General features: G+C 43.4%; 1 protein-coding gene across 7 annotated transcripts in view; it reads left to right on the top strand.

Moving 5' to 3' along the window:
* RNF112 (ring finger protein 112) overlaps nucleotides 1-16,445 on the top strand; it is a 131,958-nt gene extending 115,513 nt beyond the window's left edge. For all 7 annotated transcript variants that reach the window (XM_029606868.1, XM_029606866.1, XM_029606864.1 and 4 more), the window contains 3 exons: nucleotides 11,048-11,098; nucleotides 11,413-11,487; nucleotides 15,726-16,445. In XM_029606868.1, coding sequence (XP_029462728.1) covers nucleotides 11,048-11,098; nucleotides 11,413-11,487; nucleotides 15,726-16,118 — 519 coding nt within the window. In that variant the 3' untranslated portion in view covers nucleotides 16,119-16,445. The remainder of the gene's footprint in view (nucleotides 1-11,047; nucleotides 11,099-11,412; nucleotides 11,488-15,725) is intronic.
* Nucleotides 16,446-25,290: the final 8,845 nt, after the last annotated feature.

Genomic DNA, 25,290 nt, shown 5'->3' with positions numbered 1-25,290 from the left:
TCTCCAGATCCACAACCCTGAACAGATTGTGGGGACAGTTACCACTTTCACCTGGGTTCCCCACCCCCATTAGATGAAAGTTAGCTGCCATCGTATTCTCCAGTGCCATGCTCACTTATCTTTCTGTCTAGGGCAGCTTGCAGTGGAATCAGATTCAGACTCTGCCGACATGTCCCTGCCAGGATGCCCTATCTCTTGCATCTCCCTTGACACTTCTCCTCTGCCTGTTGGATCCTCTTTCTCTCCTCATTCTTCTGTACTACTCATACTTTCTCATCTAGAAAGCTTCTCTGCTTTCCTCTGAGCCTCTTCTGTAACAATTCTGTACCTATGCTGGCACTCAAGGAACACATCCCACTCAATGGGCAAGTGCAGTACCTCCTTTATAAATTGCCACTCTGCTCACAGGTGATAGGCTAGACCTTATAAAATCATTGTCCTACTGAGGGTACTTAGACCAGCTAAAGCAAGGGTGGCCAACTCCAGTCCTCAAGAGCCACAAACAGGCCAAGTTTTCAGGATATCTACAATGAATATGTATGAGATGGATTTGCATACAATGGAGGCAGTGCATGCAAATCCATCTCATGCATATTAATTGTAGATATCCTGAAAACCTGGCCTATTTGTGGCTCTTGAGGACTGGAGTTGGCCACCCCTGAGCTAAAAGCACCTATAAGATGTAGGTAAGGGGCCGTGACATCTTTTAAGGGTTCACAATTGATCAACCCCCTTCCATATAGAAATGTTCTATGTTGGATATATCATTTGGTACATAATGCAGATTGCCTAGCAGTCAAGAGATGAGTTGCCAACTGGCTCAGGATTTTCTGGACAGGCTGATTACCCCAAGGCACACAGGGACTTGTAGTGTAGGTTTTCTAAAGGAAAGCATTATGGAAATCTGATGTACAGGTTCCAGAATGCAATGGTGAAATTCTAGGACTGAAATTCTCAATACATGTAGCCAGTAAGCAACCCTTTTCAAGAGTCACACCATTTAGTGAATCCTTTCTCTGGCTTTGCATGCTGGTGCTTAACAAGTGTTTCCAGAGTATATATTGGCACTACAGGAGTGCTTTCTATACAGTTTGTGGTATAATAGGAGGTCCTATATTAGGGACCAGGGAGCTGTTCTGTTAGGTACAAAGGATGGTCAACTGAGTGTGAAGAAAAATACACAACTATATTTAAAGTATGTATATGTTGCCATTTTGCAGGGGAGCAGCCTGACGATGACGCTGTTGAACCAGGGCTAAGATATCGCCGAAGAGCATGGTGGCGCTCATAGGTGCTGCCTGTTAGCCCCAAAGAGGACACTGAAGTGGAAGAGGGAGCAGCAGAGGAGCAGCGACAGTCTGTGGAGGAGGAGAGGAGACTCAGCTGGTTGCTTCTCTTTAACAGTCACTCAATCTCAGGTTGCAGTTGGCCAGCATGAGGGCAGCTCATTGATCCTCCAGAAGAGGAAGGTGCAAGTCTTTCCTGCAGAGAGGCAACTCCTGCACATAAACTCCAGAGTGGTACATGAGATAGCGGGACTTAGAATAGAGATGCATTGCCTCCAGGATACTGTGAGGGAGGAAATGCAAGGCCTTAGATGTTGTAAAGGAGGAGATGCAGGACATGCAGCACGAGCTACAGGGTATTAATCAGTCAATGGATTCCAAGATTGTAGTATTCAGGGAGATGTTGTAAAGGATGCCCCTCTGGCAGCTGCAGCCCCCACCATGTCCCTTCTACATGATGCTCCACTGGATGCAGCCACCACTAATCTTTGCTGCACCATCAGACTGGATGGCTCCTCCCCAGACCAGAGCTCCACCTGTACCATTGTCTGCTCAACCTATTCCTCCACCACTGCCCATCATGCTACCACTTCCTCTAATGCCACTACTATCACCGACCATGCAGCCTGAAGCATCACCACTACCAGAGAGAGATGCTCCCACCCCTCTGAGGGACCAAGTAGCTGAAGAGACAAGGCCTACCACAGCTCACAGCCTATCATTTTGGCTAACTCAAAAGCCCTGCAGGACCGTCAAGCAGCAATGATGATGTGCTACTGTCCCCAGGGTCCCGTGCCCTTTAAGGGCAGCGTCAGCTGTGACAGGACACCACAGTGGAGGAGCACCAGAATTGGGCAAGCAAAGGCAGCAGAGCTTCTCCCACACCAAAAGAGAGGGCAGCCAAAGAAGTACTAATGTTTTGTTATACATTAGTCATCACACAGAGCACAGCATGTAAATAAATGCACATTCAGCTTCTAAAATGTCTTTGTAATAGTGTTTTCCCTATAGCCTGTCCTTGGATGTATTTCCTGTAGTTCTTCCTGATAGGCTCCTCTTTCTCCTCCTCTTCATCTGGATTTTCTTCCAGTCACTCTGGAGGAGGCATGCATCTGGTTTTGGCCAGGTTATATCGCATACGGCAGGCTAGAAAGATCTCACAGTCTAGGCGGGTTGTAGTGAAGGCATCCCCCAGATCTGTCCAGACAACAGAAATGTATTTTGAGTAGGCCAAAGGTTCTCTTGAGACTGCGCTGGTCTGCTGGTGGCCCTGTTGTAGTAAGCCTCCGCAGTGATCTGTGGGGTAGCCTGTGGGATGAGGAGCCAGGTTTTGAATGGATATCTATCCACCTGTAGGGGCGAAGGCAGAAAAGAACAGGGTTAGATATGCATTAGAGTTGGGCAGCAGGGCGGTTCACAGGAAATGGTTGGAACAATCCTCCTTGCCTAGTGCCATCAGTCCACTTATATATGAGGAGACAAAAGTTTAGTTGGTATGTGGTGTTGTGAAAAGTGCATTCCTCCCTAGAAGCCAGCCTCCAGTGATGTTTCCTTCCTGGAAGTGGTCATGAATTCCTGACTGTGAGTGGATGTAGGCATTGTAAGTGGACCCCAGAAATCTAGGCATGATTTCTAGGATGATACCCTTGGCATCGTAGACCACCTACATATTGAAGGATTGTAGTGAATATTCAAGTGAATATCCAAGTGAATATCTAACTATGGTATATATCCTATGGTATATCTAACTATGGTATATATCCAAGTGAATATCTAACTATGGTAGATATTCACTTGGATGCAGTTCCAACACTGCTCTCTACATTAATGGAGCAGGTGGAAGGGAAATAGAACCAAAAGGTTACTAAGAGCCAAGAGTAATAGAAGTATGAGAGAAATAATAAAAAAAAAAAGTGCATAGCTTGCTGGGCAGACTGGATGGGCCGTTTGGTCTTCTTCTGCCGTCGTTTCTATGATTGGAAGCATGGTTACGATAGATGGTCTCATCAGCCCTTGGGCCCTTATTGGGACGTGAGCACAATTGATAGTCTCCAAGACAAAGGGGGAAATATGCTATTTGATAGAAATCAGTTATTATTTGATGTTGCTGTTTTCTCTAAGAGAAGAATATATAGTGTTGTGTTTTCCTGAGCAATGCAGCCAGGATTTGATTTATACACATAGAGGTGACAGACTGGCTGATTCCAGCCATGACCCCAAGAGAAGAATGCCAGTGGTGAAAAATGCTAGGGTAGGTGGTAGTGAAGTTGATGTATACTAGCAAGGCATGGCCTCTTTTGGATGGTTGAATGCAGGATCCACTCTAGCTGCTGGCATAGGTTCCTTGTCAAAACTAAACTTGTGCATACCTTGTTCTTCAGATAGATCCAAAAACTGTGTCCTAGTCCTGTAAATTCTCTGTAAGGAGTACCTCTTCCTCCTCTCTCTCTCTCCCTTCTCAGCCATTGTGTCCTGAGTGTCATAGGGCAATTAGTCATATTGAAAAGGGACTCTACACACTGACTCACACCTCCCAGTATGTCCCAGGAACACACACTCTCACCTCCCTCTATAGCCCTGTGTGTCCCAGTTCCCACAATTTGTTCCAGTAACCCCCAGTATAAACCAGTATGTTCTAATTAGCACCCAGTATGGCCCAATCTATCCCAGATATGCCTCCTCCCACCCCCTTATCCCTGTGATCTCCCTGTATGTCCCAGTTTGGCCCTAGTAGGTCACAATCTGTTGCAAGTACATTCCCTCCCACCCCCTAGTCTACTTCTGTGTTCAGTCACCTAGAGAAGCCAACCCACCAAGCACCAAGTCCAAAATCAAAATTAAAATTTGCACGCGTTTGCATAAATAAGCAGTAATAAATTAACATGTATATGTTGGATGACATTCATGTGTTCATTACTTTTAAAATACCTCATTGTTTGTGTATGTGATAACCCCACCCTAACACACCCATAACATGCCCCTTTTTTCCACGAGTACTTTTTATTTTTTTTATTTTTATTATTTCAACATTATACAAGCAAGATATTCCTTACTTAAGAAAACAAAAATAAGATATCAAAGACAAAAGCAGCCAGCATATACAAATAGGAAAACTAAATCCAGTGATAAATCATTTTTCAATAAGGAAATTTAAGGGGGTAGGCAGAAAAACAAATGGGAGGTAAAGAAAAAATTATTTAAAAGGTACAAGCTTAATGTATACTCAGCATCTATTACATATTGGATCTTAAGACCTAATTATTGCCAGGAGAAATAGAGATAGATAACATACTCCTGGAGTGAATAAATGATTTAAGTTGTTCAGGATAGAAAAAACCATAACATTCTTTTTGCGAGCGAATAACACATTTACTTGGGGATCTTAATACAAAAGAAAAACCAAGAGCTATAATCTGTGGTCTTAAAACAAGAAAATTGCGTCTCCGCTCTTGGGTCGCATGGGCAAAGTCCGGGAAAATTCGAACAGTCTGACCATGAAAAGAAACAGAAATGTTCTTCAAATATCTTTTCATCACTTCACCCAATTCCTGTTCAGAAATAAAAGAGACGAGAAGAGGTAAACGTTCATACATCTCCATTGTAGAATCCTCCAAAAATTGTGTTAGATTCGCAAAAGCATCAGGGCGTTGTTCCTGAGAAAGCTTTTCTTTACTCGGAAGAAAAAACATTTTATTAATAGGAGTTTTCACCTCTTCAAACTTCAAAACATCAAGGAAAAATTTCTTCAGGGTGTAGTAAGGTTCTTCCCCCACGACCCTAGGAAAATTCAAAAGACGAAGATTCAGATGTCTCGTATAATTTTCAAGAAATTCCAACCTTCGGGAAAAATTACCCAAATCTTAAATCATTTTAACATTTCAGGACTGGACCTTGGTAACAGACGCCTCCGATGCAACTATTTGTGAATTAAAATAATTAATTTGACCTTCAAGTTTTCCTTTCATTAAATTTTACCCTGTTAGTAAGATTCTCTATTTGAACATGATGATCTTTCATTGAACACCCGAGTCCAACTATTAGGTCACACAAAGCGACTAGTGTAACAACTGCCGGCTTAGTGGAAAATAGGAAAACTCACTCATATTTTATTTAACACTTTTTTTTTCTATACCGACCTTCATGGTAGAGACCATATCAGGTCGGTTCACATCATATGTCCTGGGGATTCCACTCCCGAGTCACTTCTTCTCGGCACTGCTGCCAACTTTTCACATTCTCCTGGGAGCTCAGTTGGGGAAGAGGTGGCAGCACAAATCGCAAAATCGGAGGATCCCATGGTCTCCATTGAGCCCGATGAAAGTAGGGGAGACATTAGTACAACTCCATTTTGACCTTCCTCCATAGTTGCCCAAGTAATGGAATCACTCTGCGCTGTGGTCAGGAACGGAGAATCAACAGCAGCCAGAGCCAATGGGAACCGAAGATCCAGAGATCTGAGAGTGACGTCCCCAGGCGATTCTGATGCTCCCTCGCTGGATAGCACAGTGGGGACAGGTACTCCCTCTAACGTTGCTGGACCAGAAGCAAATGATGTTGTTAATCGCTGTCCCGAAAGGAGGGAGGTGTCAGGAGGGGGTATACATAGACACAAAATTGTTCAGAGTAGTTAAATCACAAGCAGCTTGTGATAAATTGCAGGAAGACCTTGTGAGACTGGAAAATTGGGCATCCAAATGGCAGATGAAATTTAATGTGGATAAGTGCAAGGTGATGCATATAGGGAAAAATAACCCATGCTATAATTACACAATGTTGGGTTCCATATTAGGTGCTACAACCCAAGAAAGAGATCTAGGTGTCATAGTGGATAACACATTGAAATCGTCGGTACAGTGTGCTGCGGCAGTCAAGAAAGCAAACAGAATGTTGGGAATTATTAGAAAGGGAATGGTGAATAAAACGGAAAATGTCATAATGCCTCTGTATCGCTCCATGGTGAGACCGCACCTTGAATACTGTGTACAATTCTGGTCGCCTTATCTCAAAAAAGATATAATTGCGATGGAGAAGGTACAGAGAAGGGCTACCAAAATGATAAGGGGAATGGAACAACTCCCCTATGAGGAAAGACTAAAGAGGTTAGGACTTTTCAGCTTGGAGAAGAGACGACTGAGGGGGGATATGATAGAGGTGTTTAAAATCATGAGAGGTCTAGAACGGGTAGATGTGAATCGGTTATTTACTCTTTCGGATAGTAGAAAGACTAGGGGGCACTCCATGAAGTTAGCATGGGGCACATTTAAAACTAATCGGAGAAAGTTCTTTTTTACTCAACGCACAATTAGACTCTGGAATTTGTTGCCGGAGGATGTGGTTAGTGCAGTTAATATAGCTGTGTTTAAAAAAGGATTGGATAAGTTCTTGGAGGAGAAGTCCATTACCTGCTATTAAGTTCACTTAGAGAATAGCCACTGCCATTAGCAATGGTTACATGGAATAGACTTAGTTTTTGGGTACTTGCCAGGTTCTTATGGCCTGGATTGGCCACTGTTGGAAACAGGATGCTGGGCTTGATGGACCCTTGGTCTGACCCAGTATGGCATTTTCTTAGGTTCTTATGTTCTTTCTTTCTTTTTAGATGGCATTCTTCAAAGGTAATAAAAAAAAACAAAAAAAAAACGAAGAGCGATTGTTCGCATGTGGTTCACACCGCCATTTTGCCTGCCTCTCCACATGTACTTTTGCCCTTATACACACACACATATATATATATATTTATGTGGCCCCTTTTTAAAATACACATTACGCGTGCACAGGCCACAAACTCAAATATATGGTCTTTTTTATTCTTAAAGGTGAATTTGAAAATTTACCTTTAAGCATTGCCAGAGGAATACCTTAGTTGCAGTGTTGGCTTTTTCATAGGTAGGGTTGTCACTGTTTAAGTGCTAGCAGTTAATGCTGTTTTGGTATGGGAGATTTACTATATTCTAACCCAGTTTACCCATGGCTTTCTGAGGGTCAAGCCCACATCCAACATGCATTATAATACATGTAATGCCATATGGGTTCTAAGTGTCTTTTTTGCAGGGATTTCTGGTTGGCAGCACTGCAGTGCATATAAAGTGAGCAAGTTGTGATATTTTTACCTAAAAACCCCCCTGTACTTTAAATATCCTTTTCCATGTAAAATCTTTTGTTATAAATTCATAACTTTTAATTGTGTGTGTGTGAGGGAGAGGAAGGTGGGGGGAGGGTACAAGGCTCACCTAGGGCACTTAATACCCTAGCACCAGCTCTGCTGCACTGGCTCTTTCAGGATTTTTTCTGGAGCTGCTTTGGGTCAGTGACTCTCCCTTACTTGGCCAGGGTTTCATTTTTCACTTTTTAAAGCCTTGGAGGAAGAACATGGATCACGTCTAGTCCTCTCTCCACTGGAGTAGGTAGGCAGAACAGAGCCTGGAGAATCATAAAAGCAGCAGGCCATGCAACACGCAATCAATGAGAATGACCTGAGCGGTGATGGTGGTGGTGGGGCATGGAGAAGTGGTAAAGGGGATGGGGTGAGCCAGAAAAAAGAGCCGGTGCAGTGTTGGAGAGACTTCTGATTGAGGTGGCTGGGATGAGCTTTGAGAGGACGGCAGCTGGTTGTGGAACCAGTAGACCTCCTGTAGAGTGGGGGTGCCAAGAGAGGTTGGAATGGGAAAGGGAGGGGGATACTGCAGGCTAAGGGGGGGGAGGGGGAAGTGTCATCGCATCCTTCACCTCAGGCAGCAGATTGCCTTGAGCTGCCCCTGGAGGGCAATATTCAGAAAAGCAACAAATGGACAATTTATCCAATTAAAGTTGGCTAGAGATTGTTTGCTGGCCGGCTCACTCACCCCAACACCAGCAGGCCTCACCACTGTGGGACGTCACTGAACGATGCAACACAGTAGGACACTTTCAAGACCGTTGCCTCCCCTTATACTCACGGACGCCTGAAGTCTGTACCTTTTAAAGGGCTTGTGGCACTCTTTGCCCTATATGAGGGCCTCCCTGATGGTCCTCGTCTGCCTTAGCAACGGGTCAGCTCCCTTCTGGCTGCGTTCCTCGCCTTTCCTTCGTCTTGCCTTCACTTCTCCAGCCTTGTCTTCACCTCTTCAGCCCTGCCTTCGTCTCTTCAGCCCTGCCTTCATCTCTTCAGCCTTGCCCAGCCCTGCCTTCGTCTCTTCAGCCTCATTTTAGCTACCTCATTTCCACCCTCTGACAGATTACTGATTTTGACCTCTGCCTGGACTCTTGTTACCGTCGCCTGCTGCCTGCCACTGACCATAGCCTGGATCCTTGTTACTCGTGTCTATCCACCCATCTCCAACCTCAGCCTGACCCTGGATTCACTGTTCTGCCTATGCCCCAGAGACTGCCATCTAAGATCTGCCAGCCCCCAGAACCGAAAGGCTCAACCCAAGGGGAAAGGGGTTGGTACAGGCGAATCTCCACTTCAATCTCTGCACCATCTGCTCTGCCAGTTGGTGGTGAGGACTTATAGAAATTTCCCTGTAGGTTGCATCAACTTCACCCCAACACAAGGCTCCTCAATCCTATCAGGTTGCTGAGTCCATGGTTCAACAACTGCAGGAACAACAGCAGGTATTAAACAGGTTTCCGCTGCCCTGGAATGATTGGCCATCAGGATGGATGCCTTGAAGCCAGCCCCAGCGCTGGTGCCAGTGATTCTCCCTCCATCAGTACTGTCCGCACCCGCCAGACCAGTGCTGCAGCTCCTGGCACCCCCACGTTACATGGGGAACCCCAAGCAGTGCCGAGATTTCATTAGTCTTTACCTGATGCATTTCCAACTGTAGGCTGGCCTTTTCCAGGATCATTGCGCTAAGGTCATGTACATCCTCTCTCTTGGTGGGTACCGCACTGGCTTGGGCCTCCCACCTTTGGGAGCGTGATGATACCATCCACCAGAATCTCTGTAGCTTTTTACATGAGTTCTGCCTCTTATTCAGCAAAACCGGAAGAGACACCACCCTAGCAGCAAAGCTCTTACAAATCCGCCAGGGCTCCCGAACTCTCAGAGAATACGCTATAGACTTCCGAACCCTTGATTCAGAGTTGAACTGGGGCAAGGATAGCCTCACAGCAGTCTTCCTTCAAGGTCTTACAGGCTGAATCAAGGATGAGCTCGCAGTCTGAAAGTGACTGTAGAAATTCAAAATCAGACTGTGAAAAATAACAACTAATTTTTCTGATAAAGCACAAGATCTGGAAAGAAGAATAGTCTCAGTGGGAGCTAAGCAAAATAAATTGATTAACTCAGAGCGAATAACATCAAAAAGGTTAGAAACAATTGAGAATTCTTTAAGGGCTCACAATCTACGTATATTGAATTTCCCAGTAATTAAATAAATATCTCCATTGGAATTATTTAAATTATGTATGAAGAAAAGTTTGAAAATTTCTGAGTAGGCTATACCAGTGGTAACGAAAGCATTTTACCTACAACAAAGTACCCAGATGAAAGAACAAATCCCTTCGTTGGATCTAACAGATATATTAGAAATGTCCTCTAAAGAAGTCAATCAAAGGAAACCTATGCTGGTGTCTTTTGCGTTCCTAACTGAACGTAATCATGTATTGCATTTATTCTTCAGAAATAGGCAAGCCTGTTTTATGGCAGCCCTATATGGATATTTCCAGACGTAATAAAAGTAACAGAGACACGCAGAAAGGAATTCCTACAGATGCGACCTGGTGTTCAAAAACTGGGAGCAAGATTTACCTTGAAGTACCCTTGCAAGGTGTGCATCAGATATCTAAATATGAATTATATATTTCAAGAACCTGAACAATTAAGAGTTCTTGGCTGGGTGTTCCCTCACTGTTGCCTCAGCAGGCCCGGTTTGAATAAAGAAAATTTGGATGTAGCAGATCCGGAGTGTTCATCATATCACTGATGTATATGATATTATTTGCTGATGAAAAAAATGCTCCTTCAGCCCCCTAATTGCTATCTTTCTTTCTTATCATTTAAATTTCTATGAATATACATGAGTATATGTGATATTTGTAATTTTTGTTTTTCTTCTTATGAGACATTGTTTTTCTGTAAGGATGTTTTTCCTGGTAAATTTCAAAAAATTGAAAATAAAGAATTAAAAAAAAAAATCACCAACTATTAAAATTTTATGTGAAATTAGGAGTAAGCTCAAAAAATATGATACAGAAAGAAGATCTTTACATAAAATATCGAGTGATCAATAAAACAGAGCAAATACTGAATGATCGATCTTAAAAGCAATACTATCACAGCCATGTCCAAGCAAAATAGATAAAACTTGTGGCTCCAGAATGGTCTTATAAAAAAAAAAACAACTAAAACAACTCCTCCACATTTATTCTTCCTAACATGCTGATGAAAAGAGTAACCTGGGGGACAGGTTAGATGCAATAATGAGAGATCAGTTTCAGACAACCATGTTTCTGAAAGAAAAAGCAAATCAAACATAGTATCTGCTTAGCCACATGCACAAATAACAAGCAAAGCATGCAGACTCTTAGCATGCATATTCTGCACCTGCTTTTTAAGCAGATTTTTTCCCCCTTGAGACCTGGTGCGACGTACACAAGCTAAAGTAGATCGCTATCGAAAATTGCTCCCAGAAGCCATTCTTTATTTCTCCTGAAGGGGCTATAATGCTATATTTTACCATTGTAAACCTCCACAGCTTTTGGTATTAAAGAAACCAGTTGCTTGCTTCGTTGTATAATGTTATCAACTTGCTTGTCCCATTTGGCTCCTCTTTTAGATATTCATGGAGGTTTTGAAGATGGACTATGGATTTTACTGCCCTCTGGGGGTAAGCCTGAGCTCCTGTTCTCCATCGATTTTCTTTATGAACAGAAACACCCGGATCCCCATACTGCTAGTCTGTTTTCTTTATTGGAGGGGGGTGTTTGCCATGAAGCCTTAAAATTAGCATTTGAACTTAGGCCTCTTATTGGCTGTGCTGCTCTATTCCCGCCTCTGCTACTGATGTCTGAGAAGACCAGTGAGTTGCGGAAAAGTTCTGAAAATTAGAGCATTGCCAAGAGACCGGATAAGATTGGGAATAAGACTGGGTAAAGAGACAGTAAGGAATCCTCTCTAAATTCTCCTGTTCTTCACCTACAGATGGGTATCGCTATCCACAACCACAAGGTGAGAGAGAAGTTCAGGGAGAAATACAGAGACTTCCTCAGGGAACAGGTGAGTGGAATGTGAGCACAAAAGAAAATGTAAAAACAAACCTAAATCATTTTATCTCTAGGACTCTTGCTTGAATCACTGACTATGTGTGTGTTTATGACATTGGAATAAACTACTTTAAGGTAAATGTTCAAAGATTATTAAGATCTGTGCAGGCAAACAAATAAAAGGAGTTACGCAGGTAGAATGGCTGAATCGGCATAAGTGAAAGTTAAGTACATATTTTTCCAAGATATATACTTTTAGCCACACTAAAAAGAGGCAATTTGGGAGCCGTGATTGAAAACTGAGTACTTTGTGTTTAAATAACGGGTTGATTTGTGAGGACTAAAAATACATGGACACGTTGCCAGTTAAATTCCTCTGTGAAAATTTATATCTTTTTCCCCGCATACCTCAATTCTTATTCCATGACTTTGTAGCTGACTCTGAACTTGATTCACCCAATCTGATGCTGGAACGGAAGCCATGAAAAAAAGCTATTCAGGAAGCCTGGCAAGAAAAAATAAAACATGCTCCCTCTTTTTGTCTCTCTCTGTTCTTCTTCTCTGTATGTGGGTGTACTATGGTGGTGGTGTTTTCTTTCTCTGCTTTGGGCACAGTCCTCTGTCACATACAGTGGAAAAGCGTGTGCTTTTTCTGTGTTTCCTGAATACTGACATATTGCTTGTCATTGTTTTTCTAGGTTACATTATATACAGTGTCTTCTCATGCCTATGCACCTTGTTTTATTTATTTTAATTCAAAGTGGAATACAACATAAATACATATACATTAGTCTAAGAAACTGAATACATGTTTAATTAACGCAATAAAATACATTAAAACAATCAATGAATGAGCAGAAGTCTATTAGGCAGTGTATAGGGAAAAGTCCTGTTCAGAGTTCAGACAGGTTTTCATTTTCTTACAAAACTTGGAGTAGCAGCTCAAATGTCACATTTCAGGCGGCAATGTATTCCTTAATGTGGAAGTAGCTACCTCAATGTTCGTGATCATGCATCCATAAGGTGGACAGCCTCAATGGTAGGAACTTCAAAGAGCATTGCTCCTTGAGAATGTAAGGATCTTGCATGGGTATATATAGATATTATAGTTACCACCCAGGAAAGAGATCTAGGCATCATAGTGGATAATACATTGAAATCATCAGCCCTGTGTGCTGCGGCAGCCAAAAAAGCAAACAGAATGTTAGGAATTATTAAGAAGGGAATGGAAAATAAAATGGAGGATGTCATAATGCTCCTGTATCGCTCCATGGTGAGACCGCACCTTGAATACTGTGTACAATTCTGGTCGCCGCATCTCAAAAAGGATATAGCTGCACTGGAGAAAGTTCAGGGAAGGGCGACCAAAATGGTAAGGGCCATGGAACAGCTGCCCTATGAGGAAAGGCTAAGGAAGTTAGGGCTCTTCAGTTTGGAGAAGAGACGACTGAGGAGGGATATGATAGAAGTCTACAGAATCATGAAAGGATTTGAACAAGTTAATGTAAATTGGTTATTTTCTCTCTCAGATCACAAAAAGACCAGGGGCACTCCATGAAGTTAGCAAGTAGCTCATTTAAAACAAATCGAAGAAAATTCTTTTTCACTCAGTGCTGAGTTAAGCTCTGGAATTCATTGCCAAAGGATATGGTTACAGCAGTTGGTGTAACTGGGTTTAAAAAAGGTTTGGATAAGTTCTTGGAGGATAAATCCATAAACTGCTATGATGGTAGATTAATAAGCAATAGTAGCTTGAGATCTATCTAATGTTTGGATACTTGCCAGGTACTTGTGATTTGGATTGACCACTGTTGGAAACAGGATGCTGGGCTTGATGGACTCTTGGTCTGACCCAGTATAGCATATCTTATGTTCTTATGTTCATATACTTTCAGGAAAGGGTGGGTGTAGTGCCTTAAAGACCAGTGTAAGAATTTTAAAAAGGGTATGTCAGGCAATTGGGAGCCAATGAAGGCTATATAATACAGGAGTGATATAATCATGATAAGATGTACCATTGATAGCGGTTTTGGAAGACCTAAATAAAGGGAATTAGAGTAATCTAATTGAGAGAGAACAGAAGCTGGTATGACACTATAAAAGTTGGCAGGGTATATCATTGATTTTAGGCCTTGAAGTAGTTTGTTTATAAAAGGTGGCACGAGTCAAAGCTTTGACTTGAGCTTTTAAGGACAGATTTGTGTCCAGATAGACACCTGAGTGTCTTACCTCTGATTTGTGTTCTTTGTTCATGGTTCTTAGTTTGTTACCATCTTGTATCTGAGCTTCTTTTCCCCCCACTTCTTCTGTTTTTCCTTGTCTACCTAGAGCATACAACAGCCTCTCCAAAGGACCAGTGTCCTGCAGTCTAGGCATGTAACCAGTGAATGCATGAATGCATTCTTTGGTCTTTGCTGTACGTGCTTTCTTCTCTGCTTTGTATCTGCTGGTTTCTGTGTTACTGGTTCAACCTTGCCCAAACCTGCTGATCCTGCCCCTCTGGGAGCAGCATTGGGAAGAAAGGACCCCATAGAGGAAGAGGCAGAAACCACCCCCCCCCCCCCTTCCCCAAAGCAGCACCAGAAACAGTCTTCGTGATTCCTTAGGGGAGTAAAAGTAGGCATAAGATATTACATTGCGTGATGTGGATCTATAATATTTGGAATCTAGTTACAGTATGGTCACAGAAGGACTGAATGTATAGTTTGGAATGATGGATGGTGATATGACAATGGTATACTTTTCAGGGGAATGGTTATGTGCTAAATATCATTCCAATAGGAAACCTGAGTGGAGGGTTACCACAGGTCTGTGTATTCTAAACATAGTCCATTTTGACTGTTGATCTAAGCCTATATATATATATATATATACACACACACACACTATTCTGCTGTATTTATTGATACATTTGTTAACATCATAACTGCGAAGAGTTATTTTATTATATGACTAGCCGTTAAGCCCGTAACAATGGGCTATGTTAACCTTTTTTTTTTCGGTCCATTTCCTTACCCCTCATTCTTCCCTCCCTACCCTCATTCTCCCTTGCCTTCTAGTCTCCCTCCTCCCTCCCCTCACTCTCCATCTAGTCTCCCTTCCCCCTCCCCTCCCCCTCCCCCCTCACTCTCTTCTCCCTCCCCTCAGTCACTCCCCCTCTCTCAATCCCCTCCCCTCCCAGCTCATTCACAACCCCTTCGGATGGCGCAGACGGAAGATCTCCAGGGGAGGTCCCTCCCTCCCTCCCGCCGCCGCCGCGCCAGAGGTCCCTCCCTCCCTCCCGCCGCCGCCGTGCCAGAGGTCCCTCCCTCCTTCCCTTGTGCGCGCCGCCGCCGCTACTGCTCCTCGCAAGCTCTGACCGACGTGCTGCCCGTGCATGCGCGGTAGATTTGCTCTCTCCTGCGCATTTGCGGCACGTCGGTCAAGCTTCAGTTATCTAGTAGATGAGCGGTCTATATAATTTTTATTGCATTATTAGGGAAATAAAGTGATGCCAGGATATCTCCACCCTCCTCCCCCTTCCTGTGTCTCTTTAGTGATATGTGAGCATGAATGATGGGGGTCTGTGCTAGAGTATGAGTGAACGTATGCAGTGGAGGTCCCAATAGTGTAAATAAGGGAGAATGAATACGAGGATGCTGCTGCTGCAGGGGGTGGAGGGCGCGTGTGATGAGTGAGCGTATTGTCATTCTTGATTTTCAACAGACACATGCCACAGTGTGCCGCAGAAATCAAAGTGCTGTCTCTTTAACTGCGTTGAACAGGGTCTCTGGAATTAACATTTTTTTCCCAACTGTTTCCTGGAATTGGATAAAGTAAAAGAAAAGAGAGTGGCATGGAAATGGAAAATACATTTTTAAAAAACTAATATTTTTCCTTTCATACAAATTAATGGGAACTATGTGGGCAAAAGGGAGACTCCCTGGACTTACTCCTGCTCTTAATAAATCCATTCAGGATACAGACAAATAAGCATGTATCTAGATGAATGAATAACTCTTTGTGTATTGGGCCAGAGGTGGAACAGAATTCCACTTTCTAGGCACTTTGAATATGTTTTTTAGTGTTTCAAAACAGCATCATTAGCTGCCAGAAATTCCCCTTTTTATGACAATAGATACTTGCATAAATCAGATTTTCAGACGCTGTTGCTCTAGTGGAGGCCAAAACATTTAAGTGTGAATCAGGTCCTCTGTTTCTGACTCTTTGCACGTTCTGTTTAATCATTTTCTCCATCTCTCCCCTCCATAGGATATACAGTCTCGCTCATTGCTGAAGATTGTCCAGACGCGCTCTGAGGCACTGGCAGAGGAATTATACCGCCGGCTCATAGAACTGTTGGAGGACAGTGCCTGCCACCTGCAGGGGGATGAGAACCGGAAGCAGCTCCTCCTGCAAGAGATGCTGAAGGAGGCAGAGAGAGAGGTGGGCGGAGTTGCTACTGGTTACACCCGGAAACGTCGTCGGACCCTTCTGGCCAGTGCCGCAGGTGTTCTGGGAGTTGCCGTGGCAGCTCCAGCCCTTTCCCTCACAGCTGTCCCGTTGTCTGTGGCAGCTGTGGTCGGGGGCATGGCCAGCCTTGTGGCTGGGTCCAGCCTGGGGGCTATTGTCTGGACCCAGATATTTGACAAGAAGAAAGACTGAGTGGAGGTGCTGCAGATACTTGCATTCCTCTATGGCCTGGTCTCTATTAAAAGCTTTCTCCCACATAAGTCAAAACCAGTTTTTCTTTGCATAGTACGTAAGTACAGCTCAAGCAGAAGGCGCAATTCTCCTTTATACTTTTCAGGTATACTTGTTTCTGAAGCAAGTTCTAATTTCAAGATCATCTTTCTCTCCTAATTACAGCAGATTGACATGAACTTTTTTAAAATTCTTGATCAATAAGTTCTGAATAATTTTGATTGTATATATGCATTTATATTGTGTATCCTAATAGATAATAAAAAGGCTATTGTTAATATTACCAGATATATATTACCAATATTACCAGTTATATATTACCAATAGCAGTTTTAGAACTGGGTCCCAGACCAGTCCTCCAAATGAGGAGGGCAATTTTCAAAAGGCTATAGCTGGAAAACTAAGAAATGACCCCATCAGAAGCCCGTGGGTTTACTGTATTTACTCGTAACAAAAAAGAGCCATCCCAGAGGTGGGGATAGGTCAGGGGGGTAAACTATGTTCCTAGATTAGATTTTCAAATCTGCACACATTTGTTTTCGCCCTGTTCTGGCACCTGCAGAAATAGGAGGAGTAAGTAGGCTTGAGCTTTTGTACCTGTAAACCAAATAGTTTTCAAAAATTATACTTTGCACCAGTGTGGACAAGTGAAAATTGATCCCTTAGAATCCAACTCTAAACTCAGCCTTCAAGATTCAGTTAATAAAAAGTTACATTTATATATATATGTATACATACACACACTGAGATCAATTTTCAAAAAGCTGGAAAACAGATGACCTATCTGGCTAAAGTTAGCCAGATAAGATATCCTGGATATTCAGTGGGATAAACGTCCCGCTGAATATCCTCGACTAAAGTTTTCCAAATAAAGCTACCTGGATAACTTTGAAACCTAACCGGCTGTCTGGGTAATGCATCCAGTCACAATAGTGCTCTAACGCGCATTAAACAATGATTTGCATGGCCCTGCCCCGGGTTCCCTCCCCTGTTGCAATGTCCTAATTTGCTTGCAATTTACATGCATGAATAATGCAAATGCATGCAAAGCAGGTACTTCCTAGGCAATTTGATGTGAATATTTTATCTCAGCTAACTGAGAAAGTGGTCAGGCATGATAAAATAGCACCTCCTCCTGGGAAATCGGTAAATAATAACGCAGGAGCCCTGGGACTCTATCGTGGGTCCCGAGGCTCCCACATTACATTTAAAGGGCCATGCAAACCCTAAAAAAATGCTGTGGCAAAAAGAAAAAAAGATGACCCCCCCCCCCATCTCAACCCAACACAACCACTCGAGGTGGCCCCGACACCTCAAAGTTTAAAAAAAAAAAAAAGTTTTCTCTAGATGCGCAGTGATGCCCCCCCTCCCCCTCCCCCCCGCAACCCCCAACTCTGCATTCAAAAAAATCCATTCCTCCCAACCTCACTAGTGAGAAAACATTGTTGGGGTACAGTGCCCCCTTCTATTCCCTCCCAAAGTTATCAAATCCCTTGGGATTCATAGGGACACTACCCCCACCTCTATCCTCCCTCCTGCACCCTACAAACCTTTAGAATGAGAAATATCACCTGCAATAGAGCCTGGGGTGTCCCCTAGCACCCGGCCCAGTCTGTGCCTTGCTCCGATCACATGATATGGGCAAGGTCCGTGGATCAGACCTAGGTCCCATTGCCTAGGTTCAATCCCCAGATCTTGCCTCAGTCACATGACATGGGCATAGTCAGGTTGGCATCATTTTAAAAAAGTGTGCATGGGCACTCAAGACCAACTGAACAGGCATATTTTGGCCCAATTACATGGCTCTTATTGTTGATTGGAGTAAACCAAGATACAAAGAGTTACAGTAATCTAAACAAGTTGTGACCAAAGCATGCAGAAAAGATTTCAAATCATCACATGAAAGTATTGGTTTTAGATGATGCAATAGCTGTAGCTATTTAAAAAAAAAAAAAAAGCATTTGTGACCATGGTTTTTACTTGCAATCTTAAAGAAAGCATTGAGCTGAATTGCTAAATTTCAAGCTTGAAAGGAAATAGGAATCTGAAAGCTATCGAAAAGCAAATGGAAAGGCACATTAAATAGCCCTTTCTGAGACGACAGGATCTTTTTAATATTTAATGTTAATCTGTAACATTCACTCGCTGATAGAAACTAAACAATGGGAAACAGATAAATATATCAACCACAAAGGAGGAAATGGGCAAATAAAATTGAATGTTGTCAGCATACAATTTGTACCCGATGCCTAAATTATCCACAAGCTGACATATATAAAAAAATGTATATGTTAAGGTGGCTAAGAGCAAGGAATCCTGAGGAACACCAGTGGTTAAAGCAGTCAAAGAAGATGCACAGTTGCCTATAACAGTTTAAATCTTAACTAACTGCTTTCAAAAAATTATCTAAGAATATCTGTATTATCTATTTTTTTCAAACGGTCCAACAAATTTTGGTTAAGTGTATCAAACACTGAGGAAACATCTAACAAAATTAGTAAAAAAAAAAAAATTAAACTGTGGTCAAAACTATCGCGAAACACATTTGAAACTTGATAAAAGCATTGTTTCTGTATTATGGGTTTTATGAAAGCCAAATTGAAATTCATCAAGTAGAGTGTGCATCAATAAAATCATGTAGCCATTTTAATACCACTGATTCAAGCATTTTAGCTGAAAAAGGCAAGGAAGAAATTGGATGATAGTTGCTTACGTCAGGGTCTAACTTGTTTATCTTAAGTTCAGGACATACGGATGCAATTTTGAGAGAAGCTGGCAACTTAACTTCAGACAAAGAAGCATTCACTGCTTTTGATACAAAACACACGAAGATCTTCTGTTACTGCCTTAGACAACACAATGGAGCATTGACTCATGGGACAACGAATATCACTGAGATTAGAAATAACGTGAAATCTCAGTGGGAGAAACCAAACTAAAAACCTCCCAAACCTGCTCATCAGGATAAAAGCCATCATGCATAAAAGGAATATTAGAAGAACCGTGCAAACCACAGATAATCAGTGGGGTTATGTTCAACCAGTGTCCTAACAACATGGAATAATTCACTGGGTTGACCCATCACTATGGTGTTCCTATAAGCTGTTAGTGTTTCTAAATATAACTCAGAATTCCAAGGGGACTCGGTTTATGCTGAGCAAACTCAACTTTTCTTAATTGATATTTGATTGCCTTTAGGTTTTGCAAATACCAAGGTGCATTACTCCATCTACTAGAAGTAACATATCTAACTGGGACTAAAACATAAAGTACCTTTAAGGCAGATTATCTAAAGCTGGGGGGGGGGGGTATTTACTTGAAAAGTAGTGAGGATGGATAGAAGGAGGGGCATTTACCATGCAAAACGTTTTTGGCATTGGGTGAGGGTCTCACAACAACCACAAGGGGGGTCAATTAGACTGATATGGCTCTTTAACAAGATGTCTGCCCCAGGCGAAGGGGCTACCATCACATGACATTTGGGGCCTTTACCCCATGGTATTTTTTTCTTGCAGTATTTTACCATAGAGAAAATATTGCGGCTCAGTAAATGACCCCATAAGTTTGTAAAAAGCTTAGTGACTGCTTTGACCTGACCTTTCAAGGTCAGTAAGAATCCAAACAGGTCCCCTAAAACATGATTTTCAGATAGTAATGGAAAAGAAAAATGACCTGATACCACCGGGTTAGATCTCCAAAGAGTTTCCGATTTCTGGAAGTTCAAACCTAATTTGTTGCATGTCATCCAACTATTCGCTTCTCCAAGGAATCTTGTAAGGGTATCAGAAGCAGAAGCCACATCCAGAATACTCAATAGGCATAGCTGGATATCGGTGCACTTCTAGGGAAGTTAGCTAAGAGTTGAAAATAGATATTAAATAATAGCGCCATAAAATGCTGACCTTTGTGGGATGCCAGAGTCTAAATTTAAAATCCAGAGTCTAGGGGCTTCCAGAAGAAGCACTCATTCCCAACCCTACTTGCTGCTTTGTATCAGCAGGAAATAACATGCCTACAGAGGCCTGCTCTGCCCTATGCTTCCAGGAGCCACAGTGCTAGGCTAGTTTATAGTGGTATTCGCACACTGGATTGTTTAGGCAGCTAATCAGCAGCACCAAGAGGGAAGAGAAGTAGAGACAGGGACGGCTCAAGGCAATCTATTTCCTGAGGCGAGGGATGAAATGGTGCCCCCTCCCCCATGGTGTGGAGCAGGTGAAATCACCAAGCGGGGCAGGGGGAAGGCAGTAGAAGGTGAAGTGACTTGCCCTAGGTCACAAGGAGTGGCAATAGGATTTGAACCCTGGCTTCCTTTGTTAGCAGCCCACTGCTCTAACCACTCAACTTTTGGGCCTGTTATATTTTTGTTCTCAGTTTTCGGTGTCCCCACTAGGGGGCGCTGGAGAAATGTTTAATGGGGTGGGGAGGCCTTTGGCCACCCCACCCTCTGGGTCTAGAAATAGAACTTCTCTATTGCCTGTCTCCTACCCTTCTCTAGGATCTGCCTCCTGAGGGTCTGAGAGGTTGGTGAAGGGTGGGAGTCTGTGTGTGTGACACTCTCTCTAAGGGCTGATACCAAGGGTATTGGATGCCCCAGACAAACCTTACAGCCTTTCATTCCCCTTCCCTCCCCACATAATTAAAACGTATGTATTCTTTTCTATTTTAAAATTTATTAACTTCTCCAACCTAAAAGGTAGACTGCATATGGAAAATAGACGTTCAAAGTACAATCTTCTAAATTAAAAATAGCACAGCAACATAATTATATTTGCATACACTGCAAAAAAAAGACAGTTTCAATAATAATAGTTTAATAGGCTTAATAAAATACCTTTCTCTTAGTAATCAAGGCGATTTACTGGATCCCATATGGTATTAGGCCTATGGTAAAGTGCACTGGATGTGGAATTGGCCCACAGAAAGCCAGGAATAAACTGAACTATAAGTCTAATATAGTAAGCCTTCCACATCATAATTGCCAGCACTCAACCTATATATACATGCACACATACACCCACAAATGCCTTCTCATATATGTATATATATATATATATATATATATACATATATATATATATATATATATATATATATATACACACACTTATACACTCATGTATACACATACACACACACTTATACACCTCTCATATTTGCACTTTCCCCCTCCCCATTTCCTCAGGGGGGGGGGGTGTCCTGTCAAGTTGCAGGTCTTCTTGCCCCTCACCATTTCTTTGGGGGGAGAACTGCCACATCTGCATGCCATGCTATGTGCCAGAGTGTTTTTCTCCATCTTCGACTGCCCCCCCCCCCCCCCTTTCTTCCAAGGATGGGGGTCTTTCTGACCTGTGGACTTGCCTTGGCTCATCCATGATTCCTGCTTATGGGTTAAGTTGTTGCATTGTTTCTGTCTTCTTTATATTTGTACAGGAACTGACAAACAAGCACATCTTTATAAAGTATCTTTCAGTGTATCAGGGCAAAGTCTCTTCTTTTTCCACTGAGACAGTGCTGTTTTGGTAGGGGCATAGGTTCTTTCTCTTGCTGTGACAGTGTTTACGGCCTGTCAGCACCTGGCCTGTACATTTTTTTTTAGCTATTATGATTCATATATGGTGATTCAGTGATAAAACATGAGAGATTTCCACACACACTGTAGGCCCTTTTCTGCCGCCGGCTGCGTGGAAAACACTGGCAGCACTGCAGTGACTCTTCTTTGGCTGCTGTGTTGTCCTTTTGCTGGCGGGGAGTGGGAACACTGCTGGGACCTTCCTTTAGCTGGGATGGAGTGGGAACTCCCGCCAGCACATCGTAATTTCACGCCTCTGGGATCATCCTTTTGCTGGCAGGGAGTGGGAACCCTGCTAGCAAGTCACAGTTCTGCACCACATCGGATCCTTTCTTTTGCTGGCGGGACGTGGAAACCCTGCCAGCATGTCACTGCTCCATACTGCCAGCACTGCATATCTTCCTGCCGGCAGAGTTGTTTGCCTGAATGAAGGGTGAGGCAACTGTGGCAGGAAGGTTTCAGGGGGGCAATTTTTCCACCTCAAAATCGTGCTGCCCAAGGCGGCTGCCTCATCCTGCCTTATTATATGCCCCCTAGGGAAGTTCCAACACTAAGGTGCACAGCAACTACAGGTACAAGTGGGGATCACCACACAGGAGAACACAGGGATTGAATCTTTTTTGTCCTGCACTATATTATAGAGGAGGATGTGATCAAGAGATACCTCTTGGGCCATAATGGATTTATATGAAGACCTTGATCTGGTCACTGAGAGGTTCTGTGCCATACCAGGTCTTGTGAAACTGTTGAGCTCCCTCCATTTCATGGCTTCTGGCTCCTTCCAAAGAACTGTTGGTGTTATATGGGTCATGTCACAAGTATCTTTTTTTCCAGGTGCTTGCACGAGGTCCGGCAAGCCATATGCAATCACATTTGTACTTAACATCAGATTGCCTATTGAGAGGTAGGGATTGCTGGTTCTGAAGACGGGTTTTTATGCCATGACATAGTTCCCTCATGTTCTGGGAGCAATAGACTGCACCCATTCATTCCATCCCGTCAGAGGGAGGAGTCCTACCGCAACCATAAGCTCTTCCACTCTCAATGTGCAAGTGGTATGTGATGCACAAATGTGCATCTTCAATGTTGTACCCGAGAGCCACACAAAATGCCTATATCCTTCGATAATCAGCCCATTTTGTGCAGTTTGGGAAGAATGGCTATAGCTGGCAACTTGGTAAGACCATTGCTTAATTTCATGCATATGCCGGGGAGGTACATTTATGTGTCTGCCTTATTAGTATGCACTTTTCTAACGTTTTTCTTGCAGAACCATTATCTTTACATAACCAGCAGTTCAAGGTCTTCTCATTCTGGCTAGATGGTGTTAAACAGAGGGAGTCTAGAGAGGCCCTAGGTTTAGGCTTCCACCATTGATGCCCAAATTTCAAGCATAATTTATGATTAACCCTGTCAGAAATTAAAAAAACAACAACAACCCCCCCAAAAAAAAAGATAGAGTTAAAAATGCTAGAGTCTCAAGTGCACTGTGAGTTTATAATAAGAACCTGGTAAGGTCTACAGAGAAGAGACAAACAAGGAATATGCAAATCATCTGAGTGGAATCTGCAAATGTCATTACTATAAGTTTGTAATATTTTCACTGAATGTTGGTATGACTACAGTTTACAAGTGTCACTTTTGTGAGCCCTTGTACTGTTATGTGGTTGACACAGCCTAGCAGGCGCAACCTCTAGGCCCACATTGCTAGCTGGTGGACATGCTGTTGGCTGGGACTGAGCTGGACTTTCACCTATACCTGCCCCATTCCCTGCAGATTGAACCCTTGGATTCCAGAGGCCAAAAGGTGAATGTCCCAAAGGGTGGTCAGACTGAAAATATCCAGAACCAGGCTAAGGTCAGGGCAGGCAGTGATCAAGGCAAAGTCAGGATCTGAAGCAGAGGTCAGTATCAGGGGAAGTGGTAGAAGAGGGACTGGGATGAGACAAGGCAGGAGGCAGGAACAATGAAAGGCTGGAAATGAAGCAGGATAAGGCAGGAACAGAAATGGGGCAAGGCTGGAAATGGGTCAAGGCAGGCTGGATCAAGAGCAAGGCTGGAACAGGAGAACGACAGGATCTGGGAGTAGCAAAGTGTACTGCAAGGTTGCAGGGGACCTGTTGCTGAAGCAGGTAATGGAGTGCGGCTGGGCTGCTGCTATCATCATGGCATGCTGGTTGAGTGATTCCCATTTTGAGGCCTTTAAGAGGCACTGTGCCACATGCGTGCTCATGCCTTAGGAGGCCCCAAGAAGCTGGGCGGATGGCACCTCTGTTTCATTAGTGGTGTGGAGGAGCAGGGGTGAGTGCAGCCAATTGTAGGCTGTTCTACAGCCAGCCAAAATGTTATAGTACCCCCCCCCCTCCCTCTTTCTAAGTACCCTCCCCAGGACCCTTAGTTTTGGCTTTTGGGGAAAGCATTGATGGAATTATTTTACCATCTGGGGGGACTTCAAGGCTAGACGCAGGTTTAAGAGGAGGTTCCAAGGAGTCTTTGGTTTTGGAAGAGCATGAAAGGGCATCAGCTCATTGGTCCTTTTCTGCAGGAGTGAACCTTCTGAGGAAATGAAAGCATGGCATGTGAAACCCTTGGCCATTGTGTTGAGTGAAGACAGTTGCTACCTCAATGGCAGCGGCTTTGAGAAATCCGGGAAATGGGGACAGGAATCATGCGGGAGTTCCAGTTTGAGAGATTTAATGTCTGAATGGCTTCTGTCTCCAGTGTGGACAATGAATGGACCCTACCCCTAAGGGGCATCTTTCCTGGGAGTAGATCACATGGGCAATCGGGGGAACTGTGAGGTGGTAGACTGTTGCTTGCTGCATATGAAAGTAACAGTTGTGTACTGGAGCTGCAGATCAGGCAAGATTTTCTGAGCCACCATGACTGACGGCAAGGTCCAAGAGAAAGGGCTCTTGGCAGAAGGGACTCCAATGGGCAATTTTCAAAGTACCCCAATTTATTGCAGGTTGGTGGAGCTTGAGCCAAGGTAACCTGAGATTAGAATGTCAGGGTTGAGTACTCTTGGTAGCACATAGTAAATGATACTTTCCTGATGGAGATTGGTCTGCATGATGAGGAATAAGATGACCTTGGTCAGGCAGCAGGGCAGAGGCTTGCTGTAGACTGAAGAAGTGGTGAGGGGTCATAGCCAGTGTGGTCTTCGACAGGTTATATTGGTGAACCAATGACTCCTTGACAAAATTGCTCCAGAAATGCCTCAGTTTGAATCATGGTCTCCCCAATGGTGAGGCAAGCTGCGGTGAGGAGGCAGGATGACCCAGGATTATCTTCCTGACCAAGTCTAAGTTTTTGGAGGTTTTCCCGACTTCTTGGGGCAGTGGCTAGCAAAATGCCCCTGAGCTGTGCAGAATAGACAAAGGTTATGTTGTCTCCATCTCCATTTCTCTTCATCCGAGAGCCAAGACCAACCCAATTGCATGGGTTCTTCGGAGACAACTACCATCATTGAATCCAAAGCAGATTCCAGGGGGTGCTGGAACTCAGAAGCCAAGCTGATAGGTTGGCAGGATGCTTCCTTCTCCTAGGCTTGTTCCTGGAACC

Source organism: Rhinatrema bivittatum, chromosome 6 (assembly GCF_901001135.1).
Source record: "Rhinatrema bivittatum chromosome 6, aRhiBiv1.1, whole genome shotgun sequence".
In the NCBI taxonomy this organism is placed as follows: domain Eukaryota; kingdom Metazoa; phylum Chordata; class Amphibia; order Gymnophiona; family Rhinatrematidae; genus Rhinatrema; species Rhinatrema bivittatum.
Note: the sequence above shows the minus strand (reverse complement) of the source record. Positions and strands in the feature narration are given on the sequence as shown.